The sequence below is a fragment of the Lepus europaeus genome, chromosome 3 (assembly GCF_033115175.1).
Source record: "Lepus europaeus isolate LE1 chromosome 3, mLepTim1.pri, whole genome shotgun sequence".
Lineage (NCBI taxonomy): Eukaryota > Metazoa > Chordata > Mammalia > Lagomorpha > Leporidae > Lepus > Lepus europaeus.
The window spans coordinates 37,702,445-37,729,704 of NC_084829.1; the positions used below are offsets into that span (position 1 = coordinate 37,702,445).

A 27,260-nucleotide genomic window follows, 5' to 3' on the forward strand; every position below is an offset into this window, starting at 1 on the left:
ACCGGGACTAGAACCTGGTGTGCCAGCGCAGCAGGTGGAGGATTAGCCTATTGAGCCGCAGCGCCGGCCCTTAACTTTTTTTTTTAAAGATTTATTTATTTATTTAAAAGTTAGAGTTACACAGAGAGAGAAGAGGAGGGAGAGAGAGAGAAGTTTTCCTTCTGCTGGTTCACTCCCCAATTAGCTGCAATGGCCGGAGCTGTGCTGATCCAAAGCCAGAAGCTTCTTCCGGGTTTCCCACATGGGTGCAGGGGCCCAAGGACTTGGGCCATTTCTACTGCCTTCCCAGCCCATAGCAGAGATCTGGATCAGAAGTGGAGCAGCTGGGTCTCAAACTTGCGCCCGTTTGGGATGCCAGCACTGCAGGTGGTGGCTTTACCTGCTACATCACAGCTCCAGCCCCAGTTTTCTAATCTTTAGTGTATCCACTAAAGAGTTCACCCCTATAGACTGAGATTCACTAGGGGCTGGTGTTATGGTGCAGTGGCTTAAACTGCTGTTGTGACGCCAGCATCCCATATTGGAGTATCTGGTTAAAGTCCTGGCTATTCTGCTGCCAATTCAGCTTCCTGCTAATGTACCCGGGAAAGCAGCTGATGGTGGCCCAAGTACTTGGGCCCCTGCCATCCATGTGGGAGACTAAGGTGAAGTTCTTGGCTTCAGCTTGGCCTGGTGCTGACTGTTGTGGCTGTTTCGGGAGTGAACTAGGAGATGGGAGATATCTCTCTGTCTCTCCGTCTCTCTCTCTATCACTCTGCCTTTCAGGTAAATAAATAAATAAATCTTTTAAAAAGTAAAGATTGTAGTTCAGTAATCAGATTATTCTGAAGTTGACTCTTTTAGGTGACAGAATAAAAGCTTAGATTGGGTTGGATATGTGTCATTTTATTTTCAAATGTGACCTATCTCTTGTGCAGTGGTTTCATCCAGGCTAAGATGTGCACATGTGCTTCTCTGGGTATTAGAACATCAGCATCCGCTCAACTCCAGCCTGAGTTAGAATTCGTCTTTATCATTTGATGGTTTATTTAAGGAGTTCACCAAACTTTCAGTATTTGTGCAGTCTTATACACGGGGCTCCAAGGATGAAAACAGTAAGGACAGCCCCATACTCCTGTGCATTATTTTGTACATGACAGGTCTTTTGTACATGTCCACCTGTTTGTTCTTGGCAGTGAACCCTCTGAGGTGGCACTGCAGGTGGCAGAACCTGGGTCCTCCTTCACAGAGGAGAAGCAATCATAGCAGAGTCTGGAACGTGCAGCCTCAGCGTGTCTACAGAGGAGTGATCTGCCTTGTGGCCAGTAGGTGGATCCTCATCTATGCAGATAGTAGCACTACATTGCCGCCCCTTCATTTTCTTTGATTTGGTCTCATTCATTTCTGATTGTTCTTTCAATAGGTTTCCAAGTACTCTTACTTTGCAGGTTGATGAAGACCAGCTGAACAACCTGTTCTGATTAATAAAACTAGTAATGCTCACTGTAGAAAATGTATCTGATTCAGATAAGTATAAAAATGAAATTAAAGATCACCTATAATTCCACATCCCAAAGATGAGCACTGTTAACATTCTGTACATTTTTTCCTGGCCTTTCTATGCATATACTTTTTTAAAAAATAAAAGGATTTATTTATTTATTTGAAAGGCAGTGTTAGAGAGAGGCAGAGAGAGAGAGAAAGAGAGAGGTCTTCCACCCACTGATTCACTCCCCAAATGGCTGCAATGGCCAGAGCTGAGCCAATCCAAATCCAGGAGCCAGGAACTTCTTCTGGGTCTCCTACACGGGTACAGGGGCCCAAGGATTTGGGCCATCTTCTACTTCTTTCCCAGGCTGTAGCAGAGAGCTGGATCGGAAGTAGAGCAGCTGGGACTCAAACCAGCGACCATACAGGATGCCAGCACTGCAGGCAGTGGCTTTACCCACTACACCACAACACCGGTCCCTATGAATATACTTTAAAAAAAAATTACACACATCATAAGAAACATAATTTTAGATCCTGTTTTCACTTTATTGAGATCATTTTCTGGTGATGTTAAGTAGCCTTAGATTACATCTGGTGGCTAAACCATAATTTACCTATTTAATCATTTCTAATTTCTAGATGTTTATGTTGTTTACCATTTTTAAAGCAAAATCAGTAACTGGTATAAACTGATTTTGATCATCTTCATCTTCTTCTCCATCTGTTTTCTTATGGTCAGAGATCATGAGCTGTGTTAAGGCTCACATATGTGTTGACAGATTGTCTTTGAGAGAGTGGTGCAGTGCACACCTTTGTTGCTACACCCTGTTCCTCACTGAAGACAATAAGTCTTTATTTAAATATTTGCTAGGGCCAGTGCATGGCATAGTGTGTAAAGCTGTTGCCTGCAGTGCTGGCATCCCATATGGGCACCAGTTCCAGTCCTGGCTGCTCCACTTCTGATCCAGCTCTCTGCTATGGACTGGGAAAGCAGTACAAAATGACCCAAGTCCTTGGGCTCCTGCACCCATGTGGGAGACCTGGAAGAAGCTCCTGGCTCCAAGCCATTGTGGCCATCTGGGAAGTGAACCAGTGGATGGAAGACCTCTTTCTGCCTCTCTCTCTCTCTCCCTTTGCCTCTGCCTCTCTCTAACTCTGCCTTTCAAATAAATACATCTTTTAAAAAAATCTTTGCTAATTTAATTGGTAAAGAATGATCTCATTTCCATCATATTTGAGCTGTTGCATCCTTGCAGTCTTGCGTTCTTTTGCATTGTGTGTGGTGTATTTTCCTTTTCCCTGTGAGGCTAGTTTGAAAATGTTGCCTCAGAGGTATTGCATGCCCTTTTTTTGGGGTGGTTCATAGTGGGCATTCTGAAGCTGTGTGAGTTAGCAGACTGTGAGAGTCAATGTCCATCATTTAAGCCATCATTTGCAGTAAGTGAAGAACTCCTCTCTGGAGACAGGATGGGTTAGCAGACCACCGTTCTCCACTCATAGGGAGAAGACGCCTCTGGGATAGGGACTGCAGCTCTCCTGGCCACCTCTGTTTTCACTTTAGAGTCCTCTTCGCCTTGCAGGGGAAAACACTGAGTGTTTTTTTGATGTTTTTACCCTGTTGCCTTCCAGTCCCCTAGTACTGTGAACCTCCATGAGGTTGTACCCTCTGTTTTGCTGGTTGGAGTCTTTGAGATGCCAAATGAGACTGAGTTAGCAATGTCTAAACCACATAGTCCCCTGGAACCTGACAAAATTTCCTGAACTCTAAGGCAATGGGACTTGGGACATAAAGGGGAAGGTTCAAGAAAGTAGGATTTTTAAAAACGATTTATTTTATTTATTTGAAAGGAGTTACAGAGAGAGAGAGGGAGGGAGGGAGGGAGGAGGGAGGGAGGGGTCTTCCATCTGCTGGTTCATTCCCCAAATGGCCCCAACAGCTGGAGATGAGCCTATCTGAAGCCAGGAGTCAAGAGCTTCATGTGGGTCTCCTATGTGGGTGCAAGAGCCAAGGACTTCTGCCATCCTCCACTGCTTTCACAGGTGCATTAGCAGGGAGCTGGATTGGAAGTGGAGCAGCTGGGACTCCAACAGGCCCCCTTATGGGATCGTGGCATTATAGGCAGCTGCTTAACCTGTTACACCACAATGTTGGTCCTGGAAAGTAGGAATTGTTTACAAGATTCTAAGGGCTGTTTCCTTAATAGGGTAATCTAGAGCTTCCCAAACACCAGTCATATCACCTTCATGATTGTTTGCCATTTTCTGTATTATTGTTTAGTAAAATGCATCTGTGAAATACTTATTTACTCAGATTTATTTTTAAAATAAATCTTATTCTATAAATGGAAAACCATTATCATTTGTCATAAATTAAATGATTTTAAAAATAATCACAGTGAAAAACAAAATAGTCTTATTCACTTTGAAGCTGGACCCTATTACTTTCAGATATGTTCCTCCTGAGGCTGCCCTCTCTTTGTTAAAGAATGGAGTTTTAAGTACAGAGCAGCACCAAACTTAGGCTTTCTCCTCAAGGCTAACAGAAGGACCTTAACTGAATAAAAAAAGGCAGCAGGTTTTTCATAAAACTTTCTCTGTTCTACCATTAGTTACATTGCCATAACAAATTAACTCAAATCTCAGTGGATTAACACAGTGAAAGTTTTATTTCTTGCTTATGCTACATGTCCAGAATGGGCTGGGGGAAGCGTAGAGGACAGGCCGTGCTCCACACAGTCACTGAGTGTCCAAGGCTGAGAGAGATGTCTGCCCTCTGGAACGTTGCCAGTCACCACGGTAGAGGAGAGGTTCCAGGAGAACTTAAGCTTGTTCTTTTGTCCTTTGGCCTGGAAATGATTACCTCACTTCTCTTCAGCCCATTGACCAGAACCAGCCACACCGCCTCACCTAAATGCATGGGGGCGGAAAATATAGAGGCGCACATGGGATGATGTTTGGCGACCTTTGTGTCTGCTGCATCTGTCGCTGCTTTAGGCTGCTCTGGCTGTACCCAGAAATGAATGGAAACAGGTGGCCTGGGTTTGAAGATAGTTACGGCTGTACAGGGAGCACTTTGTAGAATTGTTAACATTAGGGGCCGGCACTGTGGTGTAGCAGGTAAAGTTGCCGCCTGCAGTGCTGGCATCCCATGTGGACGCCAGTTCAAGTCTTGGCTGCTCTACTTCCAATCCAGCTCTCTGTTGTGGCCTGAGAAAGCAGTAGAAGATGGCCCAAGTCCTTGGGTCCTGTACCCGCGTAGGAGACCCGGAAGAAGCTCCTGGCTCTTGGCTTTGGGTTGGCTCAGCTCTGGCCGTTGCAGCCATTTGGGGAGTGAACCAGCGGATGGGAGATCTCTCTGCCTCTGCCTCTGCCTCTGCCTCTGCTTCTTTGTAACTCTGCCTTTCAAATAAATAAATATCTTTTTTTTAAAAAAAAGAATTGTTAACATTAAAATATCAAGCAAATTGAAGGTGGTCAGACGTCTCGGCCATCCTTTGGTAATGGTGTCTCCTTTTTTGAAGTTTCATTAAAGAAAGGTCAAAAGTCAATGCTGTTCCTCTGAAGAGTAAGAAGGCCTCCAGTTTTCATGAGTTTGCCCGGAATACCAGTGACGCTTGGGACATTGGCGATGATGAGGAAGAGGACTTTTCCTCACCCTCCTTCCAGACTTTAAACTCAAAAGTTGCTTTGGCAACTGCCGCTCAAGTCCTAGAAAATCACAGCAAGCTAAGGGTAAAGCCAGAGCGGTCGCAGTCAACGACATCTGACGCCCCTGTGAACTACAAGGTCATCAAGTCCAGCAGCGACGCCCAGCTGTCCAGAAACTCCAGTAAGTCCACTGTGCCCCTCCGCAGCCCCAGCCTTCTCGTCAGAGTGCAAGTGAGGTGAAAACGGTTTTCCTTTAGGGCGTCACTCAGATCTCCCACTGGCTGATAAATAAGCGCGCTCAAGCCTGAGGTATGACACCGGGAGCCTAGCTGACCACTAGCTGTCCTTGCCCCTCCCACCTCGGTGGCTGCTTTGCCCATGACCCGGGCCTTCGTTTATTGACTCTCAAGCATCGCCTGCCATTCTCCTCCCCTTCTCTCTCTTTCTCTGTGGTCTGATTGCTGCACATGGCTTTCACCTCAGTCAGGTGTACAAATATTTGTCTAAAGTTGTTAGTGGCTAAATTTCACAAGTGTTTGGGGCTGTTGATTGACTTCTTCATCCTTGGGAACAGCCACTAGTGTAAGGTTGTTTTACCTGTTCTTGCAGGAGGAATTGACATGTGCCTGAAGGCACCAGGTCACAGCTCCCTGACCGTGTGGTGTGCCCATCAGGTTGGGAGGAGAGGCCCATTCTGATTCTTTCCAGGAAACTAGCCTCTGTGACGGCTGGGGCTGATGGTGGTTTTACAAGATGCTTGAGGACTCTAGTGTAGTCTTTTAAGTACCCAGCGCTGCATTTCATATTGCCCTAAAGGGTTTTATGGAAGTTTGTGATTGTGAGTTCTGCCATTGTAGTGAGGTGTTAAAACTGAGAGTTAAAACAGAGGGCTAAGGATGAAAGGGAAGAAGGATGTCAGGGCCCTGGAGTGTGTCCTGGCTTGCCTAAGAGAATTCCTTTCACAGTTTTAGACTAAACGTGTGGTTATGCAATTAGGCTGTGAGGTCTTTACAGTCATTCCACAGTCAGTTTCCGTCACAGATTTGGGCCCCAGCTTGAGCCTTCGGTGCCAGGCACAGACAGGCATTTGGTGTCAGTTGGTTGGGTGGCCACAGGCACTGACTTTGGAAAGTACACACTGATCAAGGGCTTCCGGCATGAGGAAGGCCCCTGCCATGATCCCTGATGAGCTCTCCAGTTCAGCCTGGACCCCTGTGGAGGTTCCCTCCTGCGTGCGTCTGTCTGTTTATGGCTAATAGCAGAGATATGCGTCTGTCTCAGCAGGCGTGGCCTGCATTCTCTAGGCCCTGTCACTATACCCCAGCATCCCCTCCAGATACCTTGTGGCAATTGTTTTTGCAAACCTTCTTGTGGTGCTAGCTGATCAGTAGCCACTGTTTCGTTTTTGTTGTGACTACTAATTTTTAAGGCCTGGACATGTTAAGAATAAGAAATAGTCATGAAAGGACACCGACGATTAAAAACGGACCCTTTCTTTGCCGTGGTACAATAAATAAGGGTTTTGGAGTCGGACATACTCGAGGTAGCATCTCAGTGCTTACTTGCAAACTACTGAGTTCTCCGAGCCGCAGCTTCCTCGGCTGTAAAATTGTCATAGATTCTCCTAAGTTGCAAGGATCAAGTGTGAGATCACACATCAAAATGACCAGTGTGGTGCCTTCTGCTTAGGAAGCACTTAATAAATGTTAGTCCCACACTGCCTATCACTCCCACCCACCGTCTGGTTTAGAAATCTCTAGAACTAGACATTGCATGCAGCTTGAGTCTGTGTCCCTGTTCTTTCAGTCACGTACCAGCAGAATTAAAACCTGGTTCCTTCTGGTGGGAAATGCAGGAGCACCGAGGGACTGTAACTACCCAAGACAAGACTGCCTTAGGCAAGCCTTCTTGTATGGGATGCCAGGCACAAGTCCGAGTTGTGCCAGGGGCACCCAGTCCCTCAGCCCTTGGGGCAGCCAGGTGGGACCTGTGTCCAGCAGCCTCCTCCTCTTGTTGCACTGTACTTCACAGTAGTGTTGCTGCTCACGTGCTCTGTGATGGGGGAGGGGAGGAAGACACTGCTTCAGCTGCATTGCCCACACGCTCACAGTTAGGCACTGAGAAAGGTTTCAGGTTGGGGTAGAAAACATTTGCTCTTCTGAAGGGATCTCCCAAAAAGTCCCGGGGGTTGCCACCGCCTCAGAAGGCCCTGTTAGCTCATGAATTGCCTTGGGCTGGAAGATGTTGACAGGGCCCCCCCCCCCCCCACAGCAGGTGAGTGGGGTCCCGCTGGGCACAGCTGCTCTGGAGGAGACACCACCCAGCACTGTAGGAATTAAGGTTTCTCAGAATCCCTGCTCTTCTCTCAAATGATCTCAGGTGACACATGCCTGAGGAACCCACTCCACAAACAGCAGTCACTCCCTCTCCGACCCGTCATCCCCCTCGTTGCCCGGATCTCAGACCAGAATGCCTCTGGGGCCCCTCCGATGACGGTCCGCGAGAAAACCCGCCTAGAAAAGTTCCGTCAGCTGCTCTCCAGCCACAACACCGACTTAGGTGAGTCCTCAGGAGCCCCGAGCGAGGTAGGTGTGCTCGGTGACTGGACTTCTCGGAGACCGGAAGCTACTGCTCTTTATTCTGCCTTCTTTTACTTTGTAGCATCTCCTGGTCTGGTGTCCGTTGCCGTGATGTGCAGGTATTCAGTCAGAAGTGTGTCACTAGAGGTCAGGGACCGAGGAGCTGGGCTGGTTTCTGTGGCCTGTAGACTTAGTGCACACATCTGGCTTTGGTTTTCCCCACCTCCAGGTGACTCTTAGTGAAACCCATGGGTCTTTCTCTCCTCTGAGCTGACTGGGTGGCTGCCGCAGGGCTGTGTCCTTGGCCCTTGGCTGCTCAGGCCTGTTGCGGGCTGCTCCCTGTGCTTGTCGATAGCGGGCAATGGTGGTGGTGGTGGTCTTACCTGACTGATAGGAGTGATCAGGCAGTGCCGGTTGACGTTTGTTCTAGGATGTTGGTGGGGAAAGCCAATCCGACCAGGCTGTTTTCTGTTTGCAGATGAACTGAGGAAGTGTAGCTGGCCAGGTGTTCCCCGGGAGGTGCGACCTGTAACCTGGAGACTCCTGTCGGTGAGTTCTGCCCGCTGTGTAGAGGCCTGAGCCTCGCACAGCTCTTCCCGCCTGATGCAGTTAGTCTGGACACAGTGGTCTTCCTCAGATGCCTCTGGTCCTGCCGGGTGTGACAGACAGAGGGACCACAGTCCTTTTCTGTGCATACAGAAACACATCTTTTAAAGATTTATTTATTTATTTGAAAGGCAGAGTTACAGAGAAGCAGAGGCAGAGAGAGAGAGGTCTTCTATCTGATGGTTCTCACCCCAAATGGCCACAATGGCCATAGCTGAGCCTATCTGAAGCCAGGATCCAGGAGCCTCCTCCAGGTCTCCCATGTGGGGGCAGGGGCTCAAACACTTAGCATCTTCTGCTGCTTTCCCAGGGCACAGCAGAGAGCTGGATCAGAAGAGGAGCAGCCAGGACTTGAACTGGCGCCCACATGGGATGCCCGCAGTGCAGGCGGCGGATTTACCTGCTATGCCACAGCGCCAGCCCCGAAACACATCCTGTAGAGTTTATTTCCACATGCGTGCAGCAGGAATGTGTTCTTGTTCCACACATGTAGAAGAGCACAGCTTGCTCCTGAAGTCACCATCTCACGTTCTCAGCAGCAGCAAGGGAGTAACGACAGGGTGATCCCAGCGCTTACTTTGAGCAAGCCCTCACATTCCCTGCGCCTCGCTGCTCTATCAGCCGCAATAGCCAAAGTGGTTGAACCCCACTTTGTCACTGGGAAGCGTTGATCAGCGGACCTTCCTTGGAAGCCTCGCTGTAAGTCCTGCTTTCACTGAGGGCGGAGCACTGTGCCAGCCCCTGCGATAGGACACTTAGATTTTCTGAGCCTATGAAATTCATTCATCCATCCAGTAAGGACTTACCGAGGGCCTGCTGTTTGCCAGGCACGGCCCCAGGTGCTGTGAACAAGTACAAAAATGCATAAACCACAGACCCTGCTCCCAGGCACGCCCTGCCTGAGAAATGCTTGGCATAACTGTCTTCAGAGGAGGGGCCTCTCCGAACTGTGCTCCCCACCCCCAACCTTGCCACCTTGCTGACATTGCCCCTGCCACTTCTAGCAAGCTTGAATGATGCAGAGTAGATTTGGTAAGAACAGAAGCAGAACAGGAGTTGTAAGAATGCCAGTGGCATCTAGGCCAGGGATAAGAATGAAAGCTGGCCTGGAGCTGTGGCCAGGAGTGGCTGCTGCCAAAAGTTCTGTCTGGGCCTTGTAGCTGCCACGTCCCAGATGCCCTGCAGCTTCCTAAGTTGGTGGTTCTGACTGTGACACAGAAAGAATGTGTAACTGGCACACCACTGAGAAGCACCCTGGAGGTCGCCGGATCCCTGTGCTTCTCAGAGTACGGCCCTGAACAGACGCAGGCCTCACAGGCCGTGACTGGGGTCCAGTCCCCTCCTGCTGACCTACATTTCAGCGCTCGCTGTGCCAACTCCGGGAGCCATGGAGGCTCAGCAGCAGTGCGAGCTCCAAGTGCAGCACTGTGCCAGAGGAGTAAATAACCCTGGGAAAGCTGGCCTGCTTTCATCCGCCCACATGTGGATCTCATTGAGAGAGAGGGAAGCACTGGGTGGCCAGAACGAGGGATTTATCCTGTCCGCTGGCCGTTCTCCTTCTGTTCCTTTGATAGCTTCCACGCCTCTGCTCAGGCTAAAATAAAAAACCAAGGATTCACCCAGCCAGTGTCTGCTCCCCTCTGACGGGCAGTCTTGTCCCTAGGGCTATCTCCCAGCAAACACGGAGAGGAGGAAGCTGACTCTGCAGCGGAAGCGTGAGGAGTATTTTGGCTTCATCGAGCAGTATTATGACTCTCGGAATGAGGAACATCATCAGGATACCTACAGACAGGTAGGGTCATCACCTGCAGCCTCTTTGCCTATTAGTCACAGTCTAGGTATGCCTCCTGGGAATGCCGGCAGGGTACAGATTTCCAGGTCTTCAGGCTGTGGCATGCTGCTCAGGAATTCAGTTTATTCCCCTCTTTTCTGCGTCTCCTTTTCATTCATAACCTCCCAGTCTAGCTATTGTAAATAGACATTTTTTTGATCACTAATCAGTGGCCTGATAGTGCTTTTCAAATTTTAATGTGCGTGCAGTACTCAGGGTCTTCATAAAAATGCCACCTGGGAGTTGTGGAAACAATGCAGGTTCTGATTCAGGGGTCTAGGGCGAGACCTGCTCTTAACAAGCTCCCAAGCAGCACTGACGCTGCCAGTCCAGGCCACTCTGTGAGTAGTAGCAGTTACAGAATGTGAGAAGAAGGGTAAGTTCGCTCTGGAGTGGTCCAGTCCCTCTGGGCTGTGATATCAGTGTGCCCTCTGGCAGCCGCTGGGCCTGTTCAGCTCCCACTTCTGTCTGTGTCTGCCCGTGGGAGTCTCCCCTCGCTGCCTGTGCAGGAATGTCTGCTGCACTCACATGGAGGGAGCAGGAGAGCAGCAGGTGGTTGTAGAAGATGGGAGTGGGCGGCTATCCACAACAGCCCCAAGGACTTAAGGAGCCTCTTTCAGACTGGCATTGGGAAATCCCCAAAGCTGAACCCAGCAGAATGACCTCTTTGCTGACAGAAGACCTTGACTTCATTAGCAGATCCTCCTCGATTCCCTCTCCCAGCTCATTTTACAGCTGTCCGAGCCCTTTTAGTTCTTAGGAAGTATTGATGGGTAAGATTGTGACGGGGGTGGGGGTGGGGGGTAGATACTTTGACTACACTTGTTAACTAAGTGCCGGCCCAGAGCAAAACTGACTCCAGAGCCAAGGACAAAGCAAGTGGTACTCTTGGGTCCTGAAAGCTGTTGCTGTTTGGCTTACATGGTTGATATTAGGAGGTTTCCTCAGTGTTTGACAAGCTGTTGCCCTCATGAAAGCACACTCCGCATGGACAGCTAAGTTTCCTGAAGCGGACTTTTTTCTGGGTCTGTCAATTCTTGCTGAAGATAAAATTACACTGTAACTCTTACTCCTTTTGTTCTCATTTCATAAGAAAATAACTTTGTCAAAAGAATAGACTGGCATTTGTGTTTTTGGACATGGCTTCTCTTTTTCAGATTCACATTGACATTCCAAGGACGAATCCTCTCATTCCATTGTTCCAGCAGCCACTTGTGCAGGAGGTGAGGGGATTACTTGATGTTCTTTGGTCCTTCTCCCTGCCCCGTCCCCAGTTCTGTGGCACCTGTTCACAGATTTACCACTGACCACGGTAGTACCTCATGTTCAGCTATGGAGCTTTGGTTTTTGTTTTTAAAGATTTATTTATTTATTTGCAAGAGTTATAGAGAGGCAGAGAAAGAGAGAGAGAGAGGGGTCTTCCATCTGCTGGTTCATTCCCCTAGATGGCTGCAACAGCCAGAGCTGTGCTGATCCAAAGCCAGGAGCCAGGAGTTTCTTCTGGGTCTCCCATGCAGGTGCAGGGGCCCAAGTACTTGGGCTATCTTTTACCACTTTCCAAGGCCATAGCAGAGAACTGAATAAGAAGTAGAGCATCCAGGACTCGAACTGGCGCCCAGATAGTGTGCTGGTGCTGCAGACCAGAGATTTAACCCACTGCACCATAGCATCAGCCCAGCTTTGGTTCTTTCAGAGCACTTTCTTGTGCATTCTCATTTGATCTTCAGAGCCAACCTGTGAGCCAAGTAGCACCTTGAGAAGTTAAGGAACTTACCCAGAATCTTGAGGCTACCTGGTGACAGAATGAAGAACCCATGTCTCAGAATTGCTGTTCCTGTGTTTGCTCTACTTTAAATTTTTCCTTATGTATTTTTGTCATTTTATTTGAAAGGTGGAGAGACAGAAAGAGATCTTCCATCTGCTGATTTCACTACTCAAATCCCCACAATAGCCAGGGCTGGGCCGGGCTGAAGCCAGGAACCTGGAGCTCTCTCTGGGTCTCCCACATGGGTGGCTCAGACTCATGTACTCCAGCCATTACCTGCTGCCTCCCAGGGTGCACAGTAGCAGGAAGCTGGAATCCAGAGTGGAGGAGCCAGTACTCGAACCAGGCACTCTGATGTGGGACGTGGGTAGGGCAAGGGTATCCCAGCTGGTATCTTAACTGATGTACTGAACACCTGCCCCCTCCCCTTTTTAAAATTTTTCACATTTTTAGTGTACAATTTAAATACATTCACAGTGTTGTGTGACCATCACCAGCATTCATCTCTAGAACTTTTTACCTTCTCGAACTGAAACTCCATTCCCATTAAATAGCAACTCCCCATTCAAAGCCACCTTTCTGCATTTTGTCTCTATGTATGTGACTATACCAGGAAACGTCGGATAAGTGGAATCATACTATATTTGTCCTTTTGTGAATGGTTTCTTTCAGCTAGCATATTGTCATCAAGGTTCATCCATGTTGTAGAATATTTCAGAATTTCCTTCTTTTTTTAAGGCTGAAAAATACTCTCTGTATGGAAATATAGCACATTATTGCTCCATTCATTTGACGATGGGCATTTTGGTTGCTTTCCATCTTTTGGCTATTATGAATAATGCTACTCTTAATATTATGGGTGTATCGCTTCTTGGTCTTTTGGCTAAGATCAAGTGGAATATTATGGGTGTATAAGCATCTATTTGAGTCCTTTTTTAATTTTTTTGAAAGATTTTTATTATTTATTTGAAAGACAGAGACAGAGAGGTCCTCAATCCGCTGGTTCACTCCCCACATGGCCGCAATGGTGGGGGTTGGGCCAGGCCAAAGCCAGCAGCCAGGAGCTTCTTCCAGGTCTCCCATGTGGGTGCAAGGGCCTAAGCACTTGGGTCATCCTTTGCTGCTTTCTCAGCGCATTAACAGGGAGCTGAATCAGAAGTGGAACAGCTGGGACACAAACTAGTGCCCATAAGGGATGCTGGTATTACAGGTAGCAGCTTTACACACCATGCCACAATGCTGGCCTCTGAGTCCTTGTTTTAAATTCTTTTGGGTATGTATCCAGAAGTGGTATTACTATATGTGTGTGGGTATGTGTGTGTGTGTGTGTATTTTTAAAGATTTATTTATTTGAAAAGTAGAGTTGCAGAGAGAGAGAGAGGAAGTGACAGAGAGAGATCTTCCTCCATCTGCTGGGTTCGCTCCCCAGATGGCTCCAACAGGAGAGGCCAAAGCCAGGAGCCAACAGCCAAGAAGTCTAGCCTGATGTCTCGTGGGTGACAGGAGCTCAAGTAGTTAGGCCATCCTCCACTGCTATCCCAGGCACATTAGCTGGGAGCTGGATCAGAAGTGGACCAGTGGAACCGGTGCCGATGTTGGATGCTGGTGTTGCAGGTGGCAGCTTAACCCACTGCACCACAACACCAGCCCTGTGATAGATATAATGAGACCGAACAAGTTAATGAAGCACGTGGGAGGTCTGGGGGGCAGTAACTGTGAAGCCCTTGAGGTCTGGGGTTTCCTTGACAGATTAGCAGCAGCCAGGACACTGTGTGTTGGTGTCCCTTGAATTGCGCTTTCAGTTCTCAGGGAGGTTGTGATAAGAATGCTGAGATTGCTTCTGTCTGATTTAGGATTATATTCATAATTCTGCTTAAACATGGAAACCTCAGCTGGTTGAATTCTTTATGACTTGCCATTAGCATAAAGAAGCCTTTGAGAGTGATGCCAGTATTTGACCTGTAAGATCCTGCTCAAAGGAAGCTAAAGACCTATTCGGTTTCCCACAGCATAGCCTGCTCACTCCTCATTTTAAAGTGGAGATGCTCAGATACAGTTTCTTTACCTGTTGCTGCTTCTAAATTTGGAGTTATGGAGAGTAATCTAAAAAACTTTTCCTAGTAGTGGGACCTGAAAACCACGATGGAAACAGATTTTTTTCTTTCTAGTTTCCTTAAATCACCTTTTCATCTAGCAGGCCATAGTCGTCTTAAACAGAAAAAATACCAGCCAAGGAGCAGAGTATGAGTAATACTGAATATCAGAAGGCTTGCTTTGCAAACCTGAAGGATACTTGTAGGCTGCACTGTCTATGATTCAGTGGCTAGGAAACATCCTTTGTTGTGTTTGTACTAGATAACCATCTACAAAATCATGCCACATTTCCTTTCTCTTGGCCTCCCTGGGAGGTTCTTCTCCTTGCAGCTGCTAGAGAGGGTCTCTCCAGTCTGACTGCAGAGTCCCCGTGCAGTGGAGGCCCTCTCACCTCCTGTCCCGGCAGCATGTGCTCTCCATGCCCCTGCTGTTCCTGTGGTGGGACTTGCAGAGCCACGAGGCGGCTCAGGAGTGAGCAGGCTCAGGAGTTGCCGTCTCCAGAGTGGAGTCAGGCAGTGGGTGTCATCAGGGTGAGAGATGATGGGGAGAGCTCAGAGGGTCTAGTGAAAGTGTATCAGTGGGGAGTGCGCCCTGGTTCTTGACTTCTGTCCATATAGAAATAAGGAAAAAAGTCCAAGATGCAAAATGAGAGTATTTTCTTAAGCCAGGGAGAGAGTAGAGGAAAGCGGGAGAAAGCAATCGCAGGACTCTTGTCGCAAGACGCAGAGAGGGGACTGTAGAACTGGATGTCTGGTAGGAGAGTACGAGCCTAGAGTAGGTACCGTAACTTCCCTTTCATCTCCGTCACCTGGGTGGCCGCCCCTCACCTGGTGTGGTCACCCCTGCCCTGGACATAGTGTGTAAGGGTCATTGATTGGGCTGGGATCAGTGAGGTCCAGCTGTTCCCAAGCCCTTTCTGAGCACGGAAGGGGTACGATTGGCCTGGTCTGGGTGGGCCCACGAAATGAGGGAGAAGAAGGGGGAAATTTGCCATCTTCCAGGACCATGCCTGTCCGTGCCTAAATCTCCTTATTGCTACAAAAGATAGTTGAATGGGACGGGTTTCTGTAAAGGAGCCATGAAGACCTTCCCTCTGTCCCCAGCCTGGATCTTCGGCTTCCTATGGTGAATATACTTAACCCCAGAGGCCTCTGCTGATTTCTCTGTTCTCAAATTCCTAGCCGTAGGGGTCCCCAGGATTTGGTTTGTTTAACTCCCTACCCTCAGTGACCGTCTGAGGTGCATCCTGGTATGTGAAGCAACTTCCTGCGTGTGTAGTCTGTCACTTGTTCCTAGTCAGGCAGGGTTAGAACTAAATCCAGATCTCCTTCCTTCCCGGTGGGGCTGGGGTGGGTAGAGGGTTGGGGGGTGGGCGGGAGTGCCAGAGTGGGGTTTCCTCTCTGAATCCCATCGTGACGGAAAAAGACTTAGCAAAAAACATAAGAACTAGGGAGTTCTGATATCTTGTGCCTGGAAATAGAGAAGCAGAATCCACAAATGAGAATGTGGTGACTTAAATAATGACATCCATAGCAAACCTTTGTCAAAGTCATTTGTGCCACCACCTTTTCCTTTTCCCAATTTTATGTTGCAGTGACCAGGTACTGACAAAATAAAGGTCGAGGAGCATCTCCCCCTACTTGAAAACAACTAATGTGGTGAAATTTTTTTGCATTGATCAATTCCCTTTGTCTCGCTGTGTTTTAAGATTTTCCTGAAAGCTCTGCACTAACCCTGAGATGCATTCATTGTGATGGAGCTAAGAGGAGGGAAGGAGTGTGTCCCCATGAATTAACACCCGTATCTTCTTTCTTTCTCATTTTCCTAGATCTTTGAAAGAATTCTATTTATTTGGGCCATCCGACATCCTGCCAGTGGGTATGTCCAGGGAATTAATGACCTGGTCACTCCGTTCTTTGTCGTCTTCCTCTCAGAATATGTGGGTAAGAAGCATGAGTACCAAGTTGAACAAGCTATTGTTCTTTCTTATCTGTCAACTGTTGGTTTTTCACAGGGCAGAAAAGATAATGGGGGCCAGCCTTGAGGCTTAGTGGGTTAAGCTGCTGCTTGTGAGGCCAGCATCCCATATTGGAGTGCTGGTTACTCTGCTTCTGATTTAACTTCTGATACCGTGACCAGCAAAGTAGTATAAGATGGCCCAGGTACTCCGGTCCTTGTCATGTGGGAGACCAGGATGGAGTTCCTGGCTCACTGGCTTTGGCCTATCCCATACCTGGCTATTGTGGGCATTTAGGGAATGAACAAATGGATGGAAGATCTCTCCCCGTCTTTCCTTCTCTCTGTCACTCTTCCTTTCAAATAAATCTTTTTCAAAAAGAGGAGAGGGGCTGGCGCTGTGGCGCAGTGGGTTAATGTCCTGGCCTGAAGCGCTGGCATCCCATACGGGCGCTGGTTCGAGACCCGGCTGCTCCACTTCTGATCCAGCTCTCAGCTATGGCCTGGGAAAGCAGTAGAAGGTGGCCCAGGTGCTTGGGCCCCTGTACCCATGTGGGAGACCTGGAGGAAGCTCCTGGCTCCTGGCTTCAAATCAGTACAGCTCTGGCCGTTGCGGACAATTGGAGAGTGAACCATCGGATGGAAGCCCTCTCTCTCTCCCTCTCTCCCTCTCTCCCTCTTTCTCTCTTTCTTTCCCTCCCCCTCCCCCCCCCCGCCTTTCCTTCTCTCTGTGTAACTCTGACTTTCAAGTAAATAAATAAATCTTTAAAAAAAAAAAAAAAGAGGAGAGAAATGGTAGCTTTGGAATACATAGCTAACCCTATTTAACAGTAGAAGCAGCTTATATCTTAAGATAGTCACAGATCGCATCTATTTTAAGACCTATTTTGTCTTAAAATGACCAAATTGATACATTTTTGTTCTGCTGTTACCAGGTTATTTTAGGATTATAGTGAGCTCTCTCAAACGCTGCCTTTTTCCAGGAGTGTTGGGATTCTAGTTGTGGATCAGGCCTCCATGCTGCAGTTCACGTGTTGTGTGTTAGGAGCGGGCTGTGAAAATGTAGAGGATGCAAGGTTGTGGGACCCCAGAGCCCAGCTCATACCCCAGGCAGTGGAGTGCTCCCAGAGCCCATACCCCAGAGCTCATACCCCAGGCAGTGGAGTGCTCCCAGAGCCCATACCCCAGAGCTCATACCCCAGGCAGTGGAGTGCTCCCAGAGCCCATACCCCAGAGCTCATACCCCAGGCAGTGGAGTGTTCCCAGAGCTCATACCCCAGGCAGTGGAGTGCTCCCAGAGCCCATACCCCAGAGCTCATACCCCAGGCAGTGGAGTGTTCCCAGAGCTCACACCCCAGGCAGTGGAGTGCTCCCAGAACCCATACCCCAGAGCTCATACCCCAGGCAATGGAGTGCTCCCAGAGCCCATACCCCAGAGCTCATACCCCAGAGCTCATACCGCAGGCAGTGGAGTGCTCCCAGAGCCCATACCCCAGAGCTCATACCCCAGGCAGTGGAGTGCTCCCAGAGCCCATACCCCGGAGCTCATACTCCAGGCAGTGGAGTGCTCCCAGAGCCCATACCCCAGAGCTCATACCCCAGGCAGTGGAGTGCTCCCAGAACCCATACCCCGGAGCTCATACCCCAGGCAGTGGAGTGCTCCCAGAGCCCATACCCCAGAGCTCATACCCCAGGCAGTGGAGTGCTCCCAGAGCCCATACCCCAGAGCTCATACCCCAGGCAGTGGAGTGCTCCAGGGGAGCTGCAGGGCCCTGATTGCTACCCACTCCTCACTTCTTACTCCACTTAGGCTTTTGTCCCTTGAGTGATTAATTTCCTGGTGGTAGCTGGTTGGTTTGTTTGTTTGTTTGTTTGTTTTAAGATTTATTTATTTGTTTGAAAGGGTTATAGAGAGGCAGAGAGAGAGGTCTTCCATTAGTTGGTTCACTCCCCAGATGGCCTCAATGGCCAGAGCTGCACCAATCAGGAGCCAGGAGCTTCTTCCGGGTCTCCCACATAGGGGTAGGGGCTCAAGGACTTGGGCCATCTTCTACTGCTTTCTCAGGCCATAGAAGAGAGCTGAATGGGAAGTGGAGCATCCAGGACTGGAACCAGTGCCCATACGAGATACTGGCACGGCAGGCGGCAGCTTTACCTGCTACACCACAGCACCAGCTGTGGGTTTTCTTATAGTCCCAGACTTCTCTCTCTCTTTTTAAAGATATATTTATTTATTTATTTATTTGAAAGGCAGAGTTAGCGAGAGAGAGAGGCCCTCCATCCGCTGGTTCACTCGCTAAATGGCCACAATGGCCAAAGATGTGCCAGTCCGGAGCCAGGAGCTGCTTCTGGGTCTCCTATGCAGGTGCAGCGGCCCAAGGACTTGGGCCGTCTTCCACAGCCTTCCCAGGCCATAGCAGAGAGCTGGATTGGAAGAGGAGCAGCCAGAACACTAACTGGCACCCATATGGGACGCCAGCACTGCAGGCCGTGTCCCCCCCCCCCCCCCACTATGCCGGCCCCCCAGACTTCTCTTACATGAGAATCAGAAGGAGCTGCGGATCCTCTGTGTCTCCATTTTGGTTTTCTTAATCACTTGTGCATAGAGGTTTGCAGAGAGGAATACCTACGTGTCACTGCCAGGTTGTCCCCTTGGAGGTTCCCTTAAACTAAGAACATTGAAAGGGTGGGTGTTCAGAGCAGCAGTTAAGATGCCACTTGGAAGGCTGGCACTGTGGCACAGCAGGTTAAGCCACTACTTGCTATACCAGCACCCCATATTGGAGTGCCAGTTCGAGTCTTGATTGTTCCACTTCAGATTCACCTCCCCTGCAAATGCTCCTGGGAAAGCAGCAGAGGATGGTCCAAGTACTCCGGCCCCTGCCACCCACGTGGGAGACCCAGATGGAGGTCCTAGGTCCTAGCTCCTGGCTTTGGCTTGGCCCAGCCCTGGCTGTTGTGTGCATTTGTGGCATAAACCATTAAATGGAAGCTCTCTCTCCATTTTTTTTTTTTCCTGTCTCTGAAATGAAATGAAAATAACTCAATTGAAAGACTAATCATACTGCTTGGTTGTGGGCGTTTGGTGAAGCAGTGAGGCTGCCACATCCGCACGCCCCGTCACGGTGCCTGGGTCAGGCTCAGGTCCTCTGCTGTGATCCAGCCTCCTGCTCTGTGCACCCTGACACCCACACGGGAGACCTGAATCGAGTTCCTAGCTCTGGCTTCAGCCTGGCTTACCCTAACTGTTGTAGGCATTTGGGAAGGAATATGCCTAGATATCTTTCTCTCTCTCCCTTTCAAATAAATAAAAAACATTAAAAAAAAAAAAAAACAGTCACTAGCACATGTTTGAAACAAATCCTCAGCAGGTACAATTCTGTTTGCATAATTAATTATGTTGCTAGCTGCCACATATATTTTGTACCAGGTTTTTCTTTACTTCCTACGGGTACCCATCTCCTTTGTACCTCAGCCTCCTAAGTCCCATCCAGCACTTTCTGTGATGGATAAGGCTACTTTCTGATGTTGCTGGTCAGCCGCACCTGATTGCCAGTGAAACTGGTGCTGACCCACGGTGTTTACGCAGGGAGGGATGGGCCTCTGCCCCTTCCTAAAGGCCACTCCAGGTCAGGCTGCACTTCGCCTTACCTCTGAACGGACTTCACAGTAGGCTTCAGTACCTCCTAGACCTAAGAAGACGGGGCCCAGTCTTTTTGTTTTTATAAAAACTTTAAGTTTCAAACATCTGAAAGTAGAAAAAAAATTCCAAAAATCCCCATAACCCCTCACCCAACCCCTGTGCATTCTCCACTCCTCACTGTGGTGAATTGTTTTGAAGCAAGTCTTAGTCTCAAGCATCCTACCATTTCATCCATAAAAAACACAGCACCATACTGTAGTTATCCCGTGTTAAAAGGAATCATAGGACAGGCTTTTGGTGCAGTGATAAACATACCACTAGGAAATCTCACTTACCGTATTGGAATGCCTGGGTTCGAGTCCCAGCTCCCTCCACTTCTGATCCAGCTTCCTGCTGATGCACATGCTGCTCTGAACACCCATCCTTTCAATGTTCTTAGTTTAAGGGAACCTCCAAGAGGACAACCTGAGTACCTGGGTCCCTGCCACCCACCTGGGAGACGGATGGAGTTCCTGGCTCCTGGCTTTGGCCTGGTCCAGCCCTGGCTGTTTGCAGCCATTTGAGGAGTGAGACAGCAGATGGAAGATCTATTTCCATTGGTCTCTCTGCCTTTTAAAGAAAAATGAAAATACATAAATAAATAATATTAAAAGTCTGTGCCATCAGGGACTCCAGCCCTTAATGTACGGATGTACTTTTCCTTATACCTTGGCACATCCAAGTGTCTCAGTCTAGTTATGTTTCACCGGTTTGGCAAATACACCACTGTTTCTGTTTCAGTTTTGTTTCTCCTTGCTCATCAGGGAAAGTTGTGCCTCTTTTCTTACATATATTATTGTTTGCTGTGCTTGAGTTCTGCTTGTTCCATCATTTGCTGATTATTTCTCACAGTCCTGTTTTGTAAGAACTTTTCATAGATTAGACGTTTTTAACACATACCAGATGAAGTATGAATATTAGGTCAATTCAGAGAAATTTGACTGCTTTTGGCCTTCACCCCCCAACGTAGGAATATTACATAATCCAGTCTAATATTTTTTTCCAAAACATTTTTTATCTCTTCACTTTGTTTATCATATCTCCTTGTGTGGACCTTACTAATTCTTATGTAGTTAAATCTGTCCGTTTGATAAGAATTTAAAGATTTATTTATTTGAAAGGCAGAGTTACAGAAGAGGCAGAGAGAGAGAGAGAAGGAGAGAAAGGTCTTCTACCTGCTGGTTCACTCCCCAGATTGCCACAACGGCTGGAGCTGGGCCGGTCCGGAGCCAGGAGTCAGAAGCTTCTTCCGGACCTCCCGTGCTTGTGCAGAGGCCCAAGCACCTGGACCATCTTCTACTGCTTTCCCAGTCTATAGCAGAGAGCTGGATCAGAAGTGGAACAGCCAAGACTCGAACTGGCACCCATGTGGGATGCCGGTACTGCAGGCAGCAGCCTTACCTGCTATGCCACAGTGCCGCCCCCTTGTGTTTGTTTTTATAGTTAGTTGTTTCAATGCCATTACTAATTTATTTTCCTATATGGTTGGGATTGATATTTAAAATCATTTTCCAACTAGATAACTAATTGCCTCAACACTGTTTATAAACCCTGTCTATATTCTTTTCTCACTGATATGAAATCTCTATAATATAAAAATTCCTTTATTTACATGGTTCTACTTTGTTCTGTTCTGTTTGTCTTCATTCCTATCCAAGTACCACGGGGCTCAAAGTATTGTTATTTTTAAATTCACTTATTTGAAAGGCAGTGCATCAGAGAGAGAGAGAGAGACAGAGACAGATAGGGAGAGAGATCTTCCATCTGCTGATTCACTCCCCAAATGGCTACAACAGTCAGATCTAAGCCAGGCCAAAGCCAGAAGTCAGAAACTCCATCCAATCTTCCACATGGGTGGCAGGGGCCCAAGTACGTGGACCATCATCTGCTGCCTTCCCAGGCACATTAGCATAAAGCTGAATTGGAAGCAGAGCAGCTGGGACTCTGACAGGACTGCAAGCGGCAGCTTACCCTGCTGCATCACAGCACTGACCCCTGGGCTTGAGTTTTTGAGCTTCATGTGGTAGGTATGTGTTTTAAGTTATTAAATGACCAGTCTCCCTCATTATGTTTTTTCTTTTTTCTTTCTTTCTTTTTTTTTTTTTTTTTTTGGACAGGTAGAGTTAGACAGAGAGAGAAAGGTCTTCCTTTTTCTGTTGGTTCACCCCCCAAATGGCCGCTACGGCCAGGAGCCAGGTGCTTCCTCCTGGTCTCCCATGCGGGTGCAGGGCCCAAGGACCTGGGCCATCCTCCACTGCCTTCCCGGGCCACAGCAGAGAGCTGGACTGGAAAAGGAGCAACCAGGACAGAATCTGGCACCCCAACTGGGACTAGAACCCAGGGTGCCGGCACTGCAGGTGGAGGATTAGCCTATTGAGCCATAGCACCAGCCCACTCCCTCATTATCTTTTAAAACATTGTCTTAGCTCTTTTTCCAGATGAGCTTTATTATTTTAAAATTTCATTTATTTTTATCTTTTTTTTCATATTACAATAAGAACATTTAACATGAAATCGATTTTTAACAAATTTCAACATGCACAGTGGAATACTGTTAGGTGTGGACGTGAGTTATACTCGTATAGCAGATATATAGCAAAGCATTCATCTTGTGTGGCTGAGACTTTGTACCAATGAATAGTAGCTCTCGGTTTCCCCTTCCTCCCACCCTGGCAACCACTGTTCTCCTCTCTGTGTCTGTGAGTCTGACTCGTGTAGAGCCCGCATATAAGTGGAACCATCAGTATGTATCCTTCTGTCCTGGCTTATTTCTCTTAGTATAACATCCTCCAGGCTCATCCAGATGAGCTCTGCAGTCAGTTCGTCAAATGTAGGAGGTGGAGAGCCCCTTAGAATTTTTTTTTAAGAAGTAAATTTTTTAAAATAATTTTTATTTTATTCATTTGAAAAGCAGAGTTACAGAGGGGATGAGACAGAGAGAGAGAGAGAAATAGAGAAAGATCTTCCATCCGCTGGTTCACTCCTGAAATGGTTGCAGTGGCCAAGGCTGGGCCAGGCTGAAGTCAGGAGCTTTATCCAGGTCTCTCATGTGATTGTAGAGGCCCAAGTACTTGGACCATCCTCTGCTACTTTTCCCAGGCACATTAGCAGGGAGCTGGATCAGAAGTGGAGCAGCCAGGACTTGAAATAGCACCTGTATGGGATGCTGGCATCACAGGCAGCACCTTTATCCACTATGCCACATTGCCAGCCCCTAGAATTTTTTAAAAATTGTTTTTATTTGTTTTCATTTTATTGGAAAAGCAGAGAAAGAGATGGGGGGGGGGGGGTCTTCCACCCACTTGTTTACTCTCCAAAGGCAGGGTTGGGCCAGGCCAAAGCCAGGAGCCCAGAGCTTCATGCACATCTCTCACAGGAATGATGGGGACTGAGTCAGGAGCTGTGCATTAATAGGAAGCTGGATCTGAAGCAAAGCCAGGAATAGAACTCAGGCAATCCGATATGGGATGTAGACACCCTGAGGGGTGTCTTAACTGCTGTACCAAACACTTGCCCCTCCCTTTAGAATTTTTGCTGAAGTTCTAATAAATTTGCAAATTAAATTTTATGAGTTTTGACAGCTTAATTGAGATCAAATTCATTTACCATATAGTTCACTCATTTAAAGTGTCCAATTCAGTAGTTTTTAGTATGTTTACAGAGTTATATAACCACCACCACCATCAATTTTAGAAGATTTTTTTTTTTTTTTTTTTTTTTTTGGACAGGCAGAGTGGATAGTGAGAGAGAGAGACAGAGAGAAAGGTCTTCCTTTTTGCCGTTGGTTCACCCTCCAATAGCCGCTGCGGCCAGCGCATCACACTGATCCGAAGCCAGGAGCCAGGTACTTCTCCTGGTCTCCCATGCGGGTGCAGGGCCCAAGCACTTGGGCCATCCTCTACTGCCTTCTCGGGCCATAGCAGAGAGCTGGCCTGGAAGAGGGGCAACCGGGACAGAATCCGGCGCCCCAACCGGGACTAGAACCCAGTGTGCCGGCGCCGCAAGGTGGAGGATTAGCCTGTTAAGCCACGGTGCCGGCCGATTTTAGAAGATTTTTATCATCCTCAAAAGGATTCTTTTTTTAAAAAGAGATTTATTTTATTTATTTGAAAGACAGAGTAGAGAAGTAGAGACGGAGATCTTCCGTCTGCTGGTTCACTCCCCAAATGGCTACAACAGCAGAGGTGCACCAATCAGGAGCCAGGAGCTTCTTCTAGGTCTCTCATGTGGGTGCAGGGGCCCAAAGACTTGGGCCACCCTTCGCTGCTTTCCCAGGCATATTAGCGAGGAACTAGATCAGAAGAGGAGCAGCTGGGGCTCGAACTGGCGCCCACGTGGGATGCCAGTGCTGCAGGCTAGGGCTCTAATCCACCACCACAGCACTGGCCCCCTCAAAAGAAATCTTGTATCCCTTAGCCATTATCCCCAAGCTCCCCACCCTTCTCCCCCTGGACAGCACTGATCCTCTGTGTCGATGGATTTGCCTTTTCCTGATGTTTCTGATCAGTGGAACCTTACAATATGTGTCCTTTCATGTTTGACTTTTTTCATTCGGCATGTTTTTAAGATTCACCGAAGGGGTGGGCATTTAACACAGGGGTTAAGACCCAGCTTGGAACACCTGCTCTTATATCCAGATGGCTGGATTTGAGTGCCACCTTCCTGCCAGTGCACACTCTGGGAGGCAGTAGGTGATGTCTCTGGTTCTTGGGTCCCTGGCACTCACATGGGAAACCAGATTAAGTTCTGGGCTCCTGGCTTTGGCCTGGCCCAGTCCTAGCTGTTGCAGGTATTTGGGAAGTTAACCAGCAGATGGAAGATCTCTCTTTCTCTCTGTTTTTCAAATTAAAAGATGATATTAAAAAGAATCTTGCACTTCAAAAGAGATCCGTCCAGGCACTTCCAGTACAGCTCCCTGCTAATACACCTAGGAAGGTAGGAGAAGAAGGCCTAAGTGCTTGGTCCCCTGTCACTCACGTGGGAGACCTGGATGAAGCTCTTGGCTTTGACCTGGCCTACCCTTGGCCATTGTGGCCATTTGGGAAGTGAACCAGAAGATGGAAGATCTAATTCTCTTGTCTTTCCTCTCTATATAGCTCTGTCTTTTAAATAAATAAACAAATCTTTAAAAAAAAAAAAAAAAAAAAGTCCACCCACATTGTGCATATGTTAGTGCTTCATTCTTTTTGTGGCCAAATATTCCATTGAATAATATACCACATCTTATTTATCTCTTCATCAGTTGATAGATAAAAATTATATTTTGAATAAACACACAGAATTCTCCCCAGACCTTTCTTGAACAGACATAAAATGTTGTTTGTGGCCTTTGAGAATGATTTTCTCATCTGTATCAGTGCTGCTTTTCTCCATTCATCTGATGGTGCCACATCCTGGTGAGGCAACTACTGTAAAAGGCTTTTGCTCCCACTCCTCTGGTGTCTCTCCCTGCCGCGGGAGGCACAGGTGTCCTTCCCCATGGGTCAGGCAGCAGCTGCCCTTGTCATCCTGGGCAGGTCTCACCAGGCCACCTCACCCCACTGCCTCATCTCACTGAGGTCTAGCCTGGGGAGTCGGCCTCATGGAGCCATGGAATTCATGTGCCACGGGGACATAGTGGAGCCGCTCCTACCTCTGCCCCCCACCCATCAATTCTCTGCCACTTCTACAGCTCTCATAAGTGAGTGCCTGAGTTTGCTTCGTGCTTTCTGTCATGTTTGTTGTAAAATACAAGTTGAGCATCCCAAATCCAAAATGCCCCAAAATCTGAAACTTTTGAGGGCCAGCATGGCTCCGAAAGTGGGAAATTCTGTACCTGAGCCCACGGGATGCCTGTAGTCTGAATATAAACACACAGTGGGGGCTATGTGCATAAGATAGGAAACAAATGGATTTCTTGTTCACACTTGGATTCCATCCCTGCAATAGCTCATTATGTATATGCAGCTATTCCAAAATCTGGAAAAATACTTCTGGTCCCAAGCGTGGCAGCCAGGGATGCTCAACTAGAGCTGAACATAGAAAGACCCAGTGACTCCGCTGCGGGTTGATAGAGGAGTCTGTACCAAGCCTGACAGCCCGAAGCTTCGTTATCTGCTGCAACCAGCTGCTCCTGTAGAACAGTCCTCTGCAGATAAGTGGTGACAGCTAGGAGTCACCCTGGGGAGACTGGTCACTGGATCACCGTCTGAGACTGTGGCATACTTCTAGACCTGGGGCTCAGGCAGCAGTATTCGTCTAGCCCTGAATACATTAAGCTCCCGTGTAATTGACCATGTGGTCATCGAGATAAACTGCTTCACAGCCGCAGTGGACATGATGCATGTGAGGAAATCGTGTTGGGCTCTGTTTTCAAAAGAGTGCTGCCTGGTGGTCTGCTTCAATGCAGAATGCAACACTCATTATCAGGCGCTTTTCCCCCACGCGCAGCTGTGCAGGTTTTACTTAGGAGCAAGAAGGCAGTGGAACTCCAGAGGGAAATCCTTCCCAGATCTCTGACTCGTGTGCCCAGTTCCCTGCGTGGCATTTCCACCTGGATATGTTATGGATCAGCAGTTAGGATTATCTTGGCTGCATGGGATGTGGAACCCCAAATAATAGTGCCTTAAATAAGATCACTCACTTCTCTCACATTAGAAGTCCGGAGGTAACTAGACAGCTTGTGTGCTGCTCCAAGATTCCGTGAATCCAGTCTCCGCTCTTGTTCTCATATTCAGGGTAGCTGTTGGCGCTGTAGCCATCACGTTTGTGTTCCAGCCACCATGGAGGAGGAAAGGAAGCAAGGCATACTCCTTCCATTTAAGGACACTTCCCCAAGCTGTGTGATGCTTACACTTAAATCTCTTTGGTGTAAACTTAGTCTTAGGGACACACCTCACTCTAAGGGGCAGGAAAATAGTCTCTACTCCAGGTGGCCAGTCCCCTTAGCGGTCCCACCACCAAGGAGGAAGGAGGGAGCAGCTACTTTCAGAGAGTTGCAACCTGTGCTACCCGTCGGTTCCTCAGCCTCCACGTTTGACCCGTCTCCTCCTCTCACCGGCCACCCTTTGCTCCCAGGTGGCAGTGCTTCTTGTCACTGAGGTCAGAAATGGCAAAAATCTTCATGATTCTCTTTTCTTTCTTGATTTTTTTAAAAAGATTTTATTTATTTATTTGAGAGGTAGAGTTACAGATAGTGAGAAGGAAAGGCAGAGAGAAAGGTCTTCCATCCACTGGTTCACTCCCTAAATGGCATCCACAGCCAGAGCTGTGCCAATCCAAAAACAGGAGCCAGGAGCTCTTCTGGGTCTTCCACCTGGGTGCAGGGGCCCAAGCACTTGGGCCATCTTCCACTGCTTTCCCAGGCCATAGCAGAGAGCTGGATTGGAAGAGGAGCAGCCAGGACTAGAACCAGCACCCATATGGGATGCCAGTGCTTCAGGTCAGGGCTTTAACCCATAGTACTACAGCGCCGGCCCCTTCTTTCTTGATTTTATATCCTAAATGTTTCCTGAAACTATTTCTTCCCCTTCATCTGCACTAGGACTGCCCTAGGTCAGGCCTGGCTTGCTGAAATGGACAAGCATGTTTGCCTGTCTCTGGTTTCATCCTTCCAAACCCATCTTCACTCCCTTCAAACTCAACTACCTT

General features: G+C 48.1%; 1 protein-coding gene across 3 annotated transcripts in view; it reads left to right on the plus strand.

The window, feature by feature from the left end:
• Positions 1–27,260, plus strand: part of TBC1D22B (TBC1 domain family member 22B) — an 80,877-nt gene that overhangs the window by 26,194 nt on the left and 27,423 nt on the right. For all 3 annotated transcript variants that reach the window (XM_062186039.1, XM_062186040.1, XM_062186041.1), the window contains 6 exons: positions 4,992–5,299; positions 7,498–7,677; positions 8,176–8,246; positions 9,967–10,095; positions 11,292–11,357; positions 15,822–15,936. In XM_062186039.1, coding sequence (XP_062042023.1) covers positions 4,992–5,299; positions 7,498–7,677; positions 8,176–8,246; positions 9,967–10,095; positions 11,292–11,357; positions 15,822–15,936 — 869 coding nt within the window. The remainder of the gene's footprint in view (positions 1–4,991; positions 5,300–7,497; positions 7,678–8,175; positions 8,247–9,966; positions 10,096–11,291; positions 11,358–15,821; positions 15,937–27,260) is intronic.